General features: G+C 34.2%; 1 protein-coding gene across 1 annotated transcript in view; it reads right to left on the bottom strand.

Moving 5' to 3' along the window:
- The window catches only part of LOC107601559 (hepatic leukemia factor-like), an 18,682-nt gene extending 4,026 nt beyond the window's left edge, over window positions 1-14,656 (bottom strand). The window contains exons 1-3 of the mRNA XM_016293793.1: window positions 14,332-14,656; window positions 11,935-12,279; window positions 2-144 (exon numbers count right to left, since the gene is read on the bottom strand). Of these exons, the coding sequence (XP_016149279.1) occupies window positions 2-144; window positions 11,935-12,279; window positions 14,332-14,446 (603 nt within the window). The 5' untranslated portion in view covers window positions 14,447-14,656. The remainder of the gene's footprint in view (window position 1; window positions 145-11,934; window positions 12,280-14,331) is intronic.
- Window positions 14,657-17,096: the final 2,440 nt, after the last annotated feature.

Genomic DNA, 17,096 nt, shown 5'->3' with positions numbered 1-17,096 from the left:
CTGAGAATTTGCGCTTGCGTGGGTCGAAGATTTCCTGTCCCGGGATGCTGGAGAGGGCGAGGTCGGCGGGGTCGGGCTCGTACCTGACCGGAACCTGGATCTGGTCTGGATCTATGGGACTGGGTGTGTCACGTGAGGGGAGAACTGAGGGAGAAAGACCGAGACAGAGAAGAGAGAAAACCAATCAGGATTTGTTTAAACATGTTTATTGTGTTTGCTTGTGTTATATGTTTGCTCAGCAAGTTTTCTTTATATAAAAGAAGTAGCATAATTAAAACATTAACATCATTTTAAAATGCTTATTAGACCAGATACATTTATTTTAAGAAGTAAAAAAAAAAAAAAGGATCAAGTTTCATGTCCTGTTGATTTTTGGTTATGTGCAATACCACTAGTGGACACATGAACCCACCTTATAGACACACATATTTACAAATATTAAAAATATTTGATTAAAAATCGAAATAATAATCATCTGAATAAGTAATAATGATTAATAAAAAATACTATAAAAATAAATATTAGTTTTATAGTTGTTAATTATAATTTTCGCTACAAAATAACACTAATAATAATAATATTTGTATGTTTATAAATAACGATATATATATAATTATTACTATTACATTATAATTTATTGTTTTATAATAGTAATAAATATGTATTTATATAATCGTTTTATAGTATAATTTATACCACCAATTAATAATATAAATAATAATGTTATAAATATGGTATTATTATTTACATAATTGTATATAAACAATAATAATTATTATTATTACATTATTAGTTGTTGTTTTATAATATAATTTGAACTACAAAATAATAATGTGAATAATAATATGATTTTTAATTATGTTATATATACATTTACTTATATTGTATATAATAATGTAATATATTAATATAATAATGTAAGTAACTAAGCTTATTGCCTTAAAAACACACTGCATGCACACTGATGCAGTAAAGGTGACTGCGTGATTGATTTTAACAAAGACGTCAAACACAAGAGCAAGCGAGTGTGTTGTGAATGTGTGTGTGTGTGTGTGTGTGTGTGTGTGTGTCTGTTCGTTAGTGAAGGATTAGAAGATCAAATTAAACTCTTGACTGATTTAAGGGTCATTAAACAGGAGCGGAGAGCCAGGAGCTGGCAAACGTCCACACACGCAATCACACACACACACACACACACACACACAATCCTACTGAAACACACACTAACACAAATTTAACTGCACGGAACGCAGACACTCTGAATCACACAACCATAATATACAATTAAACTCAAAAGCTACTTGTCCTTCATGAGCCGCAGCAGCATGAATATGAGGAGCTGTACAGAAACACACAGCAGGAGTCAGAGGTCACAGCTGTAAGCAATGGGAGGTTTTGTCATGACCCAGATTGCTGCTTAAGCCTGACGAAGCTCTGTCTCTGTGTGTGTGTGTGTGTGTGTTTCCCTGCCAGATTACAAACCAGTAGACAGTAAATCATGAACGACTTTATCTAAACTGACCCGATCAAGACCCGCTTTATGACGGTCAAACGGCCAACACTTGACTCAGGACTTTTTTTCTGAGTGAGATGTAATGATAATATTGACTTATCTTCACTGCCTTTAAACGATCATATTATGCATGTTCATGCTTATGAGACAGAATCCAATAATAATAATATCATTATCATATAGTATAATTATGAGTGACTGTTTAGGGTCTACAAGTAGGATAAGAAATATTCAAGACAATACATAATATATAATAAATAATATATGATTAATTCATAATAAATATTAATATAATTCTAATAAGTATTATTAGTATTTAAAATAGTATAATAAAGTAATATAATCTCTAATTATAATAAAACGTATAATAATATATTTATTATGTACTAAATATAATACTATATTCATCTATCTATCTATAGCAAACAGGATAAAGAGAATATATTCAGAGAAAGATTAGATTAGGCTACGATTAAACATTATTTCAATATTGCACCCGCAAGGAACAGAAAGTAAACAGTCACTCATTAGTTTAATGGTTAGTAGAAAAGCCTGGAAAATGAAGTGTGTGCGTGTTTCTAGATCTTCCAGACGTATTCCTGTATAACAGCTCTGATCTCCGCACGACGCCGTCTGAATAAACCTTAAATAAAAAATTTTTTTTTTAGTCTGTTCCTCTCGGTCAGTCGGAGCATCTGATCTAGGCCCTTAGGGGTGGAGGTCTGCTGGCCAATCACAGGCCTCTGTCCGGAGCGGAGGGCGGAGTCTGAGCGCTGACGCAGTGAAAGAAAGCATGTGAGAGTGCAAGTGCTGGGTGGCACAGTAGCCCCTCACGGCAGAACACAAGATCCAGGGGGCGTGGTTGGATCCACATCTAGAGGGTGGAGATGGGTAGGTTGGGCGTGGGTGTGAAGATGGGTGTGTTTAGGTATATGCAAGGTGGGGGGAGTTGGATCAGGATCCAACCACGCCCCCCGGATCTTGTGTTCTGCAGTGAGGACCATCTCGGGTAGAAGAGCATTCAGGGGTGTGATCGTGACCGTCCCATGAACCCCAGCCTTCACTTCCTTCACACTCACACACACACACACACACACACACACGGAGGGAAGGGAGGCGTCTGCGCTCGGGGAAGTGGACGGCTGCAGGAAAAAAAACGCCCTAACAAGCTCTATTTTAACCTCTGATAGGAGCACTGCTAAGAGGTGAAACGAGCCGTGAGCAACGGATGTCAGCGAAACTGACACAAAACCAACATCTGCCATTAAATGAGCAGCTATTAAAGTCTTAGACTCTGAATGTCACCGCATTTGACAAGCAAGTACTGTTTACACCACAAGCACACACGAAAAAGAGATGTATACTATATATATGTATAATAAATGTAAATGTAAAATATTAAGGAAATTAAGGAAAAAGGTAGAAGAACAATGTTAATAATAACAATACAATTATTTTTATTAATATTATATAATAATAATAAAATTAAAAACAGAATACAATGTCTCTATCCAAATATAATATATGATAATAAGAAAAATATAATGCAATAAAACATGAAAACAAAGTTACTTGAGTGTCCAAGTATTATACTATTATAGTTTTCATTAAAATAATAATATTAATGTTTTGAATCCATTTTAAATATATATTTTCTGTTTTAATTTTAGTTGAGGCTTCATTAATTTTGTTGTGAGTTTTTGTCAGTTTTAGTATTTTTTTATATATATAATGTCTATATCATTTTTTATTAATTATTGATAATTAATAATTATTAATAAAGAGTTATTTTAGCATGTCCTGAAATAAAATTGGAAATGTGGCCTTGCTAACTTGCCAATATATAATTTTTAATCTAGTTAATGTCGATTTTATTTCAAGCAACATAATTTTTTTTTAATACATTTGAGCAAAATTAAAATTACAATACAATTTTAATATTTTTTTTAATTTTAATTTTACATTTTTTGTAATTTTGATGGGTCTCTCTCTCTCGCTATAGTTTTTATTAATTTTGTATTAATAAAAAAAGTGAATCGTTTTTATTTATAGCATTTTAATTTCAATTTAATTTGTTTGTCAAATTAATTAAAATGAGAAATGTTTGCAACTTGGCAACTACCAGAAATAAAAAAAGTTGATTTTATTTTAGTTCAACTATAATAACCCTGGTGTCCAAATACGTTTTTGAGTTCAGTAAGTGTTTTCGCTTATTCTAAATTTACAAGAAACTCACTAAAACATACTTTGTATTCGGTTTCATTTAAATGTGTGGTATAAAACGGTTACGGAGAGTTTTAAGGAGCAGCGGACTGCAGATAAGAGCCACTAATAGGATTTAGCGCGAGGAGCAGCTTTCTATTGGCTGTGTGCTTCTGGACTGCTCCACGGTCCAGGACTTCATCCGATCAGGAATTCTGATCTTCCCTGAAAACACAAAATCCCTCTGAAGCCGCCAGCAGTGAGGAAGAGCATCGGGAAGCCTGGTTTATTTGAGTCAGTCTGTTTGTTTGGACAGTTTGTTGGAAAGAACTGGTTGAAAATACCTGATTACTTTGAGTCAGCAGTAGTGAGTAACTCAAACACACAGCAGACAGCGACACATATATGTTTGCTTACTTTGGTTTATATCCAATTTTTTTTATATGCAGTTGTTTTTCAAAGATACATTAGGCTACTACTTTTAAAATGGCCATCAATGGAAAAACAACCTTTTTTTGATTTTTGAATGTTGCAGTTGCAACATTGACCAGCAGGGGCTGAACTACACCACAATTTAAAAGTTCAAAAATTATTATTTTGATTCAATTGTACAGGTTTTTTTTTCAGCAAGGATGCATTGAATTGATCAAAAGTGACAGTGAAGACATTTATAATGTTACAAAAGATTCCTATTTCGAATCAATACCGCCCTTTTAAACTTTCTATTCATCAAAAAAAAATCAAATGTATCACAGTTTCATAAAACTATGAACTGTTTTTAACATTGATAATGATCAGAAATGTTTCAGCATATTAGTAATGATAGGAGTAATGATGCTACAAATTCAGCTTTGATCACAGGAATAAATGACATTTTACAATATATTGATATAGAAAACAAATCTTTTTAATAGTGATAATATTTCACAATTTTACTGTTTTTACTGTATTTTTAATCAGTAGCCTTGGTTAGCCTTGGACACTGGTTCTGCCCTCTGCGTTTGTTTATAAAGTGAAAAAAAGTGAAGTGACATGTGGCCAAGTTTGGAATTAGTGCTCTGCATTTATCCCATCCAAAGTGCACACACACAGCAGTATAGAAAACAAATCTTTTTAATAGTGATAATATTTCACAATTTTACTGTTTTTACTGTATTTTTAATCAGTAGCCTTGGTTAGCCTTGGACACTGGTTCTGCCCTCTGCGTTTGTTTATAAAGTGAAAAAAAGTGAAGTGACATGTGGCCAAGTTTGGAATTAGTGCTCTGCATTTATCCCATCCAAAGTGCACACACACAGCAGCACCAGTGAACACACACACACACACACACACACACAGCAGTGAACACACACCCGGAGCAGTGGGCAGCCATTTTTCTGCTGCAGTGCCCGAGGAGCAGTTGGGGGTTCAGTGCCTTGATCAAGGGCACCTCAGTCGTGGTATTGAAGGTGGGAGAGTGCTGTACGTTCACTCCCCCCACCTACAATCCCTGCCGGTACGAGACTCAAACCCCCAACCTTTGGGTTACGAGTCCGACTCTCTAACCATTAGGTTGACCCACAACTTCCCCACAACTACCGCAATCCATTCTGGTGCTCAAAGCTGATGAACAACATCCACCCGTCCTTGTTTGACTCTGCTATCTACTGCTAACATAAACACTAGTCCTCTCCCATCTCTCACGCACGTCGAGAGCGAAGTCCACTGCTGACAGCCGCTCGCACCGACAGACATTCACAGAGCGAAAGACGTGTGGAGCAGGACTGCAGCTGGATACTGCACAGAAAGCACACGCACTCGGAAGTGAATTATTTAGCTGTGCATCTGATTTGAGGCAGCGAACATGATGTAGAATACTCATTTGTATTTGCATTTAAGAAAAGAAAAATGGAAAGAAATTGAAATAAATGCATGCAACTACTGTAAATGTTACACTCTAAAAATGCTGGGTTAAATTCAACCCAGTGCTGGGTAAAATAGGGACAAACCCAGCAATTGGGCTGTTTTGACCCAGCGGTTGGGTTAAATGTTTAAATGTTTAATCCAACCTTCTGGGTAGTAACCCAACTGCTGGGTCAAAACAACCCAATTGCTGGGTTTGTCCCTATTTTACCCAGCACTGGGTTGTATTTAACCCAGCATTTTTTTAGAGTGTTGTATTTAATAATGCTTTTTTAAAATTTTATTCACTAACATGTTTATTCACATCCGCATGGAATATAAAACAAAAACAAACAAAAAATAGCTTTTAATGAATTAAAGTTAATACATTTATTAAAAATGCCAAAATATATTAGATAAATATAATATTAAATAACATATATCACATAATACATTTTAGAAATATTTAATATTAAAAAATATAAAATATTTGTATTAAGTTCTCTAAAAACGATGTGGCAAAATGTATAAACATTGCTTAATTTACAAAGATTATTTAACTAATTACATTTTCATTTTATGAACCATGGTTGAAGAGCGATTAATCGCAGAACAAATGTAATTAATGCCATAAATATTAAATATATAATATCAAATACATAATATAATATATTATAAATTGAAATTGAGTAAAAATGTTTACATTTAATATTTAAAAAATACAAATTATTCTTATTAAGTTCTCTGAAAACAATGTGGCAAAAAGTTTCAAAACTTTATGTACGACGATTATTTAATTTATTATTTATTAATCTATTATTTTAAAAACCATGGTGGAAGAATAATACATTTCCCATAATCCATGTATTAATATTTATTAACTAATGTATTAAATTATTAATGTCAATATATTTTAATAAATATTAAATACATATATTATTTAATAATATATTCTACTATATTTAAATATAAGTATTGTCAATATATTTTTTAATAAATATTAAATACATATATTATTTAATAATATATTCTACTATATTTAAATATAAGTATTGTCAATATATTTTTTAATAAATATTAAATACATATATTATTTAATAATATATTCTAATATATTTAAATATAAGTACTTTTTTGTTAAACTTTGAATATAAAATATATTTAATATGAAATTAATATTATTAAATTAATACTAATATTGCACAAAATATTCTTAAATTCTATGAAAAAAAAAAATCAAGTATAAAAAAAAAAGTATTCCATTTTTTGGATGGCTCTTCATTTGCCAAATTTATACTATACATAATAAAGAATAATTAGACTAAATGAACTGTGCAATTATTTGTGTTGAATTTCTGTGAATTGCAACTTAGTAAATTCTCTTGTCAATTTAATATAGATGCAACTTAAGCCCGTTTCTAAAATTAAACTCTGCAAAACAGCAGTACGGTGACTCTGCAGCCTACATCCCAAAACACAAGCTCTGTTGTGATAACACTTTTATCTGTGCCTATCTCTCTATTTCCCTGTAGAAGAGTATTTATTAACTAATGTATTAAATTATTAATATGTCAATATATTTTAATAAATATTAAATACATATATTATTTAATAATATATTCTACTATATTTAAATATAAGTATTGTCAATATATTTTTTAATAAATATTAAATACATATATTATTTAATAATATATTCTAATATATTTAAATATAAGTACTTTTTTGTTAAACTTTGAATATAAAATATATTTAATATGAAATTAATATTATTAAATTAATACTAATATTGCACAAAATATTCTTAAATTCTATGAAAAAAAAAAATCAAGTATAAAAAAAAAAGTATTCCATTTTTTGGATGGCTCTTCATTTGCCAAATTTATACTATACATAATAAAGAATAATTAGACTAAATGAACTGTGCAATTATTTGTGTTGAATTTCTGTGAATTGCAACTTAGTAAATTCTCTTGTCAATTTAATATAGATGCAACTTAAGCCCGTTTCTAAAATTAAACTCTGCAAAACAGCAGTACGGTGACTCTGCAGCCTACATCCCAAAACACAAGCTCTGTTGTGATAACACTTTTATCTGTGCCTATCTCTCTATTTCCCTGTAGAAGAGTGTGTGTTTTCTGCGCCAGCGGTCGCACGTGAGTCGGCACGACGCAGGCAATGTGAGTCTCATTGAGAACATACTGTACTTCTGCTGCGAGAAACACAGCCAGATCATAGAGCCAGATACACACACATAGGTGGGAGGGGCAGGGGCGTGTCAGCGAGCGAGGGGCGGAGCCTAATCAGAATGCTGGAAAGGAATGGGAGGGGCGTGTCATTCTCTCTCTCTCTCTCAGCAGCGCGGCACACGCAGAGGCATGTGTTGATCACCTACAAACCGAGAATTACAGAGAGCCGTCTAATGTTACTGTACACACTCGACACTTGTATTCCCTTGAAGTGGCTATAAAGTCTGCAGGTTGTTGTAAATCCTGGCAGATAAATATTCCCAAATGCTTTCAGATGCACCGTGTCCAAAACATCAGAGGATGAATATCCTGTCAAAACATGCCTGCTTCAATATTTCAGCAAATCTAAATAAGGAGAAATAAATGTCATTGATATTTACACACATGATATGGAACGCTATGAAAAACATGGGTGACGTTAAAAATAATAGTTTGAAATGACATTTACAAAATATGATTTAATTTATGCGTATAATTTAACTTTATTTTTATGGTGGAAGAACAATTCATTTTTCAGAATGATTTTATTCAGCATGTCATATATATTAAATAACTACATTTAAATACATAAATATATATATATATTTAAATTTTAATAAATTTTAAATTGAAATAAAACAAGTTTCATCACTTGAAGTGGCTATAAAGTCCAGATTTGATCAATCCTTACACTTAAATATATTAAACTGTCAACTTCTCTCTTAACATCAAAAATGTCAATAAAATGTTATAGAAATATATTCCTACATATATGAATAAATTAATCTCCTGAAACCTGTCGAAACAGGCTATATTTCACTTTTATATTATATTATGACAAATGATATAATATAAATTAGTGATAATTAATTATATACATTTGTAGATTAAAAAAACAGACTGTAAGGATTCTACATATTGCAACAACAAATACATAAATAAATAATAATAAATTATTGTAATTGTATATTAGTTACATACCTTCACTGTAAAAAATGATTGTGATGTTAACAGTAAAAGACTGTAAAAAGGCTACAGTAAAAACCTGTTAACAGTAAGTTTCCATACTATATACGGTGAATAACTGTAATTATATTTAATGTAATTTTACAGTAAAATACTGTTAAAAATACGGTTTTTGGAAGTGAAAAAGAAAAAGTCATTGTATAATTTACAGTGACAAACTGTAAATTGACACTCCCAGAATTCCCTGCATGACACTTCATATTTGATGTTTTTTTTGTTGAAATAACATGTTTCTTCTTAGTTTTTTCTTATCAGTTTAGTGTTCCATCTTAAATCTAATGTTGTTAAATGAATGTTTATTGCATTATTTCAGTATTGTGTGTGTCACCATGATGGTGTTTAGTGTTTGTGTGAATGATATATTAGTATTTTCCTTCTCAGTTTTTGGAAGAGCTGATTGTGATGAGCTTTGATTCATCGTATGACTTTCTCATCACCACCTGTTTTTGGTGGTTATCAGCATTTCAGTGGTTCAAAACAGATATTAGTACTTCAATATGCCGGTTTATTAACATTACATCAGTTAATGAAATACGTTTTTTTAATGTGAATTTAAGCTAAGTCTGTAAAACCTCAAATGTTTCTACCATATTTTTAACGGTGAAGTTCTGGCAACCACAGTTGCCGGTATTTTACCGTAAATGTCACAGTTTTTTTTTTACAGTGTTGGTAGCATTTACTGTGCTTTTAATTTATGCTAATTTATGCTTGTGTGCATATTTATTTATTTATTAATACTGTTTAAAAGTAAGTTTAAGAAAATGTGCTTAATTATTAATGTTGCAATACAAAATAAATCGTAATGGTCATGAACATATGCTTGATTTTCTTTATGCAAAATACTATTCTTTTTTACTCATTTTGATTTTGGGGATTAAATGGGCCGTGTTTTGTGAGATTTAAGCCCCGTTCACACCAAGAACGATAACTATAAAGACAACGATATTAGCGTCCACACCAGCGAACGATATCGTCTGATTATTCTAAGCGCACGAGCCTCTGCCGCTTTAAATTCTCGAGCTCGTTACAGCAGGATGGATTCTGATTGGCTCTCAATTTTTTATCGTTCATCAGCTGGAGAAAAATCGTTTTGAAAGTGATTCCAACGATATAGTTTCTCTTTGTCTTTATCGTTATAGTTGTGGTGTGGACTCTGCTATTTTTTAATATTGAGAACGATTTTTATAACAATATCTTTATCGTTATCTTTATAGTTATCGTCCTTGGTGTGAACGGGCCTTTACACACATAATCTCCATGCATGTATGTAGGAGTGTGTTGGGTGTGTTTGTTTGTCATTGCTCATGCACGCGTGTTTAAATACCTGCATTACTAACATCCATAAACTATCTGCTGTAGTTTGGTGTGTTATCAGGATGAATGTCAAACTCATTCCGCCTACATTAGCCATAAAGCATTACATGATTTAATGCACTAACTGCATTTACGCAAATTAAAGGCGTAACGCATGCCGTTGGAAATTTGTCTAATTTCACATGACAGGTTTAATGGCTGTCAAAGTATGTTTGAAAGTCACTGGTTCATGAAGGCATGTATGATCAATGTGACGGGTGACTCTGACGGCTCCTCGGTTACGTTTGGGCAGATGCATTCATAGTCTGAGTAACAAAACGCACATCAAGCATGTGCTGTGATACATACTGCACTAGTGCAGCAAACACCATCACTATTTGTTTGTTTCATGATTAAAAAAATCAATAAAATATTAATAATAATTGAACACCTGCAACTGTGTAATGCACCAATGAATCAGTGTTATGTGCAAACTGTCTATGGTTTTTGTTGAAAAAGTGTCTCAATCATAATACAATGTCCCAATATAAGCATTATAATGCATGTAATATAATGCATTTATGTCATTTATACAGAATAAATGTATACAATACATCATAATATATATTAAATGGATTTGATACTAAATACATATACTATTAAATACTACTGTTAAATAATATCTACAAGTATTATGCATTGTACATTATTATACATTTAATTGTGCATTACAAAAAATACATAATTATGTTTTAAATATAATTTTTTAAAGTCATACCTAATAATTACAAAATATTGATCAAAATAAATACATATATTATTAAGCGTATATTAAAAATATGTACTTCTATATTTTAAAATAAAAATATTTCAATGTAAAATATTTACATTTAATTTCATTTTTTGTAATATTTGTTTTTTATATACATTTACAACATAAAATGTATATTATTATAATATAAAATAACACTTAATTAAAATATTTTTTTGTATTTTAAAAATAGCAATTATTTGTATTCAAAATATTTACATGTAGTATTAAGAATATACAAAATATTGACAGTAAAATACACTATATATTTTCTAAGTTCTTCGAAACAATGCAGCAAATATGTTGCACTAGTGTAGCAAAAAACATCACTAAGCCTTTTTTATTTCACGATTTTAAAAACTGGTATTTTTTACGCCTATCACTGTGTAATGCATCAGTATGAACTGTACCATGTGCAAATCATCTATGGCTTTTCTTACAAAATCTGCAGTGTCAAATGAATTCAGATGCACATTCTTCCTGTTTTCCTCTGCAGCCTCTAAAGAAAAACAGGCTTAAATTGATCTGAAAGGTGGCAGAGATAAAGATGCGAGCGCAACATGATCCGCAAACACCTGACCACATGGACTTCAACCAAACACACACAGCAGCCGCCGCTGAGCGAAGTCCAAGGAATCCCACGAACGCTTCAGTTTTGGGTTATTACACCGGCGAATCTTTAAAACTCTACAGCATTGATGATTAACCAAAGTGACACGCAGAAGATGATAAACTCAGCATACTCTTAAAAAGGTTCTTTATTTGCACCGATGGTTCCATGAAGAACCTTTTCATTCCACAGAGGGTTCTGTAGATTCTAAATATGTTCTAAAAACAGTTCTTTTTTAGAACTGTTCACTCAAAGGTTCTTTTTGGAACCCAAAATGGATCTTCTATGGAAAACCCGCTGTTTTTAAGAGCGTAGGTGAACAGAAACAGATCGGATGCTTTCGGTGTCATTTCTAGGCTCGGGTCGGTACCTGCTCTGCTGGGACTCTGGAGGCAGTTCTGGCTCACGATGCCGGAGTGAACGGACGCGGCCGTCCGGTTACTGAGATCCACCACCGAAGGCGTGGGCGGGGCGGAGGGGGGCTGCTGCTGCAGGGGCTGCTGGGAAGGCTGGCTCTGCTCGCTCCCAGGGTTGGCGGGAATATTGTTCTCCAACAGAAACTCCTCTAAATCCATGTACTCCAGCTGGAAGTTGTCGCCGTCGTATGACAGGGTCTTGTCCCACAGCGTCGGGCCCAAGAAGGCGGACTGAGGAGTGTTGAGAGCAGTTCCATCCTCTTCCAAATTCTTCTCCTTCTCTTTCTCTTTCCCAAACCCTGGAGGAACAAGATGGAGGCGTTATTGTCACTGTCCAGCTACAAAAATTACAATTTTGTCATCGTTTATGCATGTTTGTGTTGTGTTGCATGCCGATTTTAAAGAAAACATTACAGTATTCAAGTCATTTTTCACTCTCATTTCACTAGAAATGCGCTTAATTGACATATTAAAAATATTCCTTATTCTCTTTATGCAAAATATTATTTATTACACCTTTGTGTTGTCCCAAACCTGCATTTATGCTGGTATGTGCAGAACAGGGAAAAAAAAAAAAAATATATATATATATATATATATATATATATTTTTTTTTCCTGTTCTGCACATACCAGCATAAATGCAGGTTTGGGACAACACAAAGGTGTAATAAATAATATTTTGCATAAAGAGAATAAGGAATATTTTTAATATGTCAATTAAGCGCATTTCTAGTGAAATGAGAGTGAAAAATGACTTGAATACTGTAATGTTTTCTTTAAAATCGGCATGCAACACAACACAAACATGTTTTTTTTTTTTTTTACTGTAATAAAGTAATAAGACTTTTGGGTTAAAATGTGCTTAATTGTCATAATTTTGCAATGCAAACACCCTAATGAAAATATTTCTTTATTTTCTTAATGCAAAATGTTGTTATATATTACACATTTGTGTTGTTCCAAAACTTGATTTAATTTATGCTGATTTGAATAAATAAATTACTTCATTAAAGTAATGTTACACTGTAATGCGAATAATGAGAATTTGGGGGTAAAAAAAAATGGGCTTAATTTTCTCAATTTAACAATAAAATAAAATCTTAATAAAATATGCTTTTTATGTAAAATATTATCTTTATTATTTATTACACATTTGTGTTGCCCCAACCCAACATTTCATTTATGCAGATTTTAATAACAAACATACTGAGAACATACTGTACTTCTGCTGCGAGAAACACAGCCAGATACACACACAATATTTTTCATGCAAAATATTTTATTCATTTATTTTTTTCCCCAAAACGGTTTGACTTTAATTTTTTTCTGTTAAACACTAAAGAGGGAATTGAGCTTTATTCAGGCACTTATTTTTCATATAACAAAAGTTGCAGCTCAAGTTCCATAAACAAGCACCACAGAAGTATCCAAATTTGATTCCATTTCAATAGTTTTACGCAGCTTTTCACAACACGCACTGTTCCAACGCATCTTAAAAGTGGCTCATAACACATTATTGCACTCTATTCAAGGTCTTCTGAAGTCATACGACAGCGCAGGCTTTTTACCAGCTGTTACTTTTATGGTGCTTCTTGTGATTTTGGTGCTCAGCCCTGGAAAAGAATGGCTATTTCTCAGCACTTCTCCAAAGAAGAAAGAAAGTACAGTTTTAGAAAGAATGCCATGAGAGTGAAGAAACCAGGTGAACCGATTCAAAAATGCAACCAAAACAACATATTTATTTCGCACACTGAAAAAAACAGCATGCATATGTTATAGCTTGCCAATGCACGACCTGCTTATGTGCATCCAAAGATAAAACAGCCTTTTATTTATACTATAAACATGTGATGAGGATTGAGGTACCGTAGCACAAAACAATCAGAGCCTCTCAATGGCGCCCTCTATAGGGAACTATAAGTACAAATCATCTCCATTGCGTGCGAACTTCATCTATCCAAATAAAGTCAGTATCGGTTGAGTAGACTCTGCTTATTCTTTCTCTTTGTGAGCAAATGCTTAATAAACAGCAAAACAAGCGTATTTTAAGCTGGTAACATCATGCATTCCGGCTGAATCACATGCGAAATGGATTTATGTTTGCGCGTAAAATGCAAATATCAACATAAATATGAAAATAAACATACATTTCCATCTTAAATCACATCAGAATTCAAAACAATTATACATGACAGCATGCAGGCATGAGCAGGTGCTGAAAAACACCGTGATGTGACGCGCCTTTACGCGCAGATTCTAATGAAAGCAAAGCGCGCATCGCGCCTGACACCCAACAGCTGACGCAGAAGACCATTTAAACTTTCCAAAGCAACACCCACCCACCTTTACCTTCATCGTGGTGGAAGGGCAGCTTCATGGGGTTCTCCAGCAGGGATTTCAGGACGCCGTGGGTCGGAGGTAGGAAAGTTGGGTTTATAGAAAGAGGTCGAGACATCTTCTCCATCGCGTAAAGGAGAGATCAGTCTAAATGAAGAAACGAAATGTAAAAAGCCAACTTATTCAAATAAAAGCTCTGCAGTGGGGTGTCGGAATGCAGTCCTCAGCCCGTGCGCAAAACTGAAGAGCGGCGGCTGTTCTGTTCTCGCGCGTCCGTGATCTCCGCAGGCTGGAGCGCAAAAGCGCAATCGATTCGCAATTCCATGTGCGAAGACTGACGTCCGTGACGTCAATGGACAAGCCAAACTGTTTAATAGAGCCCCGACCAATGAGAGCGCGGGGGCGTGTTCTTTCATCATGGCTTGATACAGTGTTGCACGTTCTCGATTTCATTCTTTTTGCGTTTCAAGATTATTACATTGTAACCACTGCAATGTATTTACCCTGGGCTGTTTTTAATATCAGTAAAAAAAATGTGAGAGGAAGTACACATGAACATAATAGAATGATTTAATGTCATTAACTATTCTATTTATTCTTGATGCATAATTACTACCTCAAAATGGATTCAGTTAATATTGAATATTGAAACACTAAACATTACAACATTGCTATTTTAGTATTATTTTTATGTAATTATAGTTTATACTTATAGTAATATTTTAATTAGCTTTTATTTATATATTTTCATTTTTAATGTTTAGCAATTTTGGTATGGACTTTATTATTATTATTACTAATTAGGTCCAATTATTTGCATTTATATATTTTGTTTTAGTTCATTTTAGATTTGATTTATTTCCATTTAGTAATTTTAGTGCTTTGACTGAAACTTATTTGTTTATCATGGCAACATTTCTATTTGTTTTATATTAATATTGCATTTAGTAATATTAATATAATAATATCTATCTAGTTTTATTTCAATCAACAACCATGCTTTTAGTTTTAGTTAACAATAACAAAACTGTTCCAAACCTAGTGATCTGGAACTCTCTACACAGGCAGAGAGACAGACAGAAGAAGAAGAAAATAAAAATCAGGAATAAAGTTGAACTGAATGCATTGTTTTATACTAAGCCCTCCCGCATTCGGACGTCCCCAAACACAAAACCATCTTCTTGGAATGGCCAATGCTCCCTGACTACACAGTAACAGCCAGTGTTAGTAACCAGCAGTCACCAGAAAGAGAACACGCATGCATGTGATTGGTGGAGAGTTGCGTGTGCGGAACGGAACATCCAATCGCAGCGAAGCTGCTGCGCACTGCGTTGAATTTAGGATCATCTGTGTAGCGTTCAGCCCTCGGCTGGAACTGACCTACTTTTGTCCAATAGCAGCAGCCAGTCGGTAATTCCGGTAGGATCTGTACGGGCCACGGCACATTGAATGTCATGTGTTCGCGATCTCTGTAGAGTGTGTGAAAGCAGCTCCAGCTTTACACATGTGTAGTGATAACCACAACATCAGTGCTCTTGTGGAAATCAGCTTTCATCGACTATTGATTCCCTAGTTATAAAGGTACAATTATACAGTCGAATGTGAGCGCTTTGAAATAAGTTAGATATCTACTGTCATGCAAGTCCAAAAAATGCACCAGCGGCTGCTAGGTGAGCGCGTGCATCGGCAGGTGCGTGAGACGGAGCGTGCGACATAGTGCGCATGCGTCATGCTTAGTAAAGGCGGTTGCCACTGCAAAGGACTGTTGTGACGACGCGTGCACAAAAGTAGGACACACGTACTCGCACACACACGAGAGAAAGAATGAGCAGTGACAGTGGAGAAGAATAGACGCCATGACAACTGCATCATCAGCAGCAGCAGCAGCTGTGAAATCTCACTGTATGCACTGAAAGACTCACTAACAAGCAACACAAACACTGACACTGCAGATACAACAGGAGGATAAAACTATCTATCTATCTCTCTGGTCTGTCTGTGTCGTCCGTCCGTCCGTCCGTCCGTCCATCCATCCATCCATCGTCTGTCTGTCTGTCTATCTATCTATCTATCTATCGTCCATCCATTCATCCATCCATCCATCCATCCATCCATCCATCATCTGTCTGTCTGTCTGTCTATCTATCTATCGTCCGTCCGTCCGTCCATCGTCTGTCTATCGTCCATCCATCCATCCATCTATCATCTATCGTCTGTCTGTCTGTCTGTGTATCTATCTATCGTCCGTCCGTCCATCCATCCATCCATCCATCGTCTGTCTTGTCTGTCTGTCTGTCTATCTATCGTCCGTCCGTCCGTCCGTCCGTCCGTCCATCCATCATCTGTCTGTCTGTCTGTCTGTCTATCTATATCGGTTTGCCCCATGTGAGGTCTTGGTAAATTCTATTCTATTCTATTCTATTCTATTCTATTCTAACATCAAATTGATTGGATCGCTCGCACAGATTTAATGATGATGCTCGTGGAGTAACAGTGGCGCAGATGGTCGATCTCATCTGTTCCCTGTCCTGAGAGATCAAATACGATGTGGAGGAAACGCATTTGCTGCTGAGACCGCAGTTTCAGTGACGTGTCACCTGCATTCCCTCCTGTCTCAGAGAGTATAGCTTACGATATGACAGATTTCACAATTAAAGAGATGCGCCAGTCTGATAGGAGTCCAATGAAATACAGTTGCCTAGAAATATAGGCTAGGGTTTTATCAGTACCAACGTCTAAATATAGCGAGATGCACCAACGGGCATCTGTACCAAGTT

The sequence above is a fragment of the Sinocyclocheilus grahami genome, unplaced genomic scaffold, assembly GCF_001515645.1.
Source record: "Sinocyclocheilus grahami isolate Dianchi unplaced genomic scaffold, SAMN03320097.WGS_v1.1 scaffold307.1, whole genome shotgun sequence".
Taxonomy (NCBI): domain Eukaryota; kingdom Metazoa; phylum Chordata; class Actinopteri; order Cypriniformes; family Cyprinidae; genus Sinocyclocheilus; species Sinocyclocheilus grahami.
Note: the sequence above shows the minus strand (reverse complement) of the source record. Positions and strands in the feature narration are given on the sequence as shown.